The 1,773-nt window shown below is 47.5% G+C and overlaps 1 protein-coding gene across 1 annotated transcript; it reads left to right on the top strand.

The window, feature by feature from the left end:
* Window positions 1-6: 6 nt before the first annotated feature.
* Window positions 7-994, top strand: LOC112080218 (lysine-specific demethylase 2B-like; the record flags this gene model as incomplete). The annotated part of the gene is made up of 2 exons (XM_024145968.1): window positions 7-137; window positions 833-994. Coding segments are annotated over exons 1-2 (262 nt in total), but the record flags the coding sequence as incomplete, so codon positions are not given.
* Window positions 995-1,773: the final 779 nt, after the last annotated feature.

Here is a 1,773-nt window from a genome sequence, read left to right as displayed (position 1 = left end):
GATCGATCTGAACCGCTGTAAGTCCATCACTCCCCTCATGCTGAGTGGCATCATCCGCAGACAGCCTGTGGCTCTGGACCTCAGCTGGACCAACATCTCCAAGAAGCAGCTCAGCTGGCTCATCAACAGACTGCCAGGTATATTCAACACTAGCCAGCAGTGTTGTAACTGAGGCAATGTGCATATCCCTCTGTGGCTTTTTAATAGAACGGTCTACAGTATACACCTAGCCATTATACTGTGTCTGTCCATGGCTCTGGGTACACACTGCAAACCTGATGTCACCACTGCAGCCTGTTACTGTGCTTCTTTGTACTGAGAGCATTGATAAGAACGTATTTAATGTGACTAGTTTGGTGATAATGTAACGCTGTCTTTGTTTCCTTGGTTGGGTGAGCTGGAAGTTTCAGAGAATGCTGCCGTATGTCTGCGATTCTGCTCCATAATAATGGTATCCCCAGGGGTTCCTCAGTGTTTCTGACGATTGGCTTTGTTTCTTCTTAGAATTAATTATGCGGCGACTGTAATTACATTTGCATAGTGATGGTTTTTGTTTGCTTGATTTTGCACCCTCAGGTTAATGAACTGTTGGAGACTATTAAGACCCCCCCCKAAAGGATTGAACGGGGCAGCAGATAATGTTACACGCTTTGAGTTTTGAGTTACTTAATTAGGACTGACTTAGTCCAAGGGAGGCAAACCCAATTCTGTATTATTATGGCTTTTGGTTTCGGTCATTTTGACAGTGCTAGGGTGTGTTTAGTAGGAATTGAGAGAGTGAGTGATGTCGTTGAGTTTGACCCCTCTTAACCCCTGACTGTTGTCCCTGCAGGTCTGCGGATGCTGCTGCTCTCAGGCTGCTCCTGGGTGGCTGTGTCTGCCCTCTGCACCGCCAGCTGCCCCCTGCTGCGGACCCTGGACGTCCAGTGGGTAGAGGGTCTCAAAGACGCCCAGATGAGGGATCTGCTCTCACCCCCCACAGACAACAGACCAGGTAGGTTTTCGCCATCCTGCACTGTGTTAGTGACCATCTGGACACATGGTGTGAAGTATTGAACAGTATGTCAATCTGCTTTGGAGTCCAGTCAGGCTGCTGCAGCACCATCCATGTCTCCAGGTCTTGCTGTGCTGCTCTTGGTCTGGACACAATGTAGTGTGTCGGTCTTTATAGGCCACGAGCGAGCTGGAGGAAAAGCTTTGCATCGATTTTGCTCCTAGGAAGTAAGGAAGCTTTTTAAATATTGAAATAATCAGAAAAAAGATGCACACTTTGACAATGGGCCATCCAATCTTTGTCTTCTCTCGTACCTCTCTAGCGTCAGCTGGACAACATGAGAGTAGCGAGCGATGCATATCTGTGCCGAGTCTGCCTGCCATGCGACAATCACGCACCACCTGCTCTGCGCCCTGCACTCACATCCGTCTACATACAGTGCGCCATCCAACGACCAGAATCTAGACCTGAGCTACTGCAAACCTCAATTAACCTGAACCGAGTCAGTTCAGACAGCCTGACGCTGCAGTGACACACCAGATGACTCGGCCTCATTGCGATTCACAGACTCCATACATAAGGCACAGAAATATTGGAATATGCTACAAGTGTCCATGATTCACACAAAATTGTCGTGCCTACTATCACTATAGACATTGGCATTCAGAATGTCTCTACTAAATAATCTACAGCTAACCAACGTTAGCCTTATATAAACACCTGATTTTCTATGAGACATTACTGAGATATGAGCTAATTCCGGACATGGCCATTGACTG

This window comes from Salvelinus sp. IW2-2015, unplaced genomic scaffold (assembly GCF_002910315.2).
Source record: "Salvelinus sp. IW2-2015 unplaced genomic scaffold, ASM291031v2 Un_scaffold13148, whole genome shotgun sequence".
Lineage (NCBI taxonomy): Eukaryota > Metazoa > Chordata > Actinopteri > Salmoniformes > Salmonidae > Salvelinus > Salvelinus sp. IW2-2015.
This window is presented reverse-complemented; position numbering and strand designations above follow the sequence as displayed.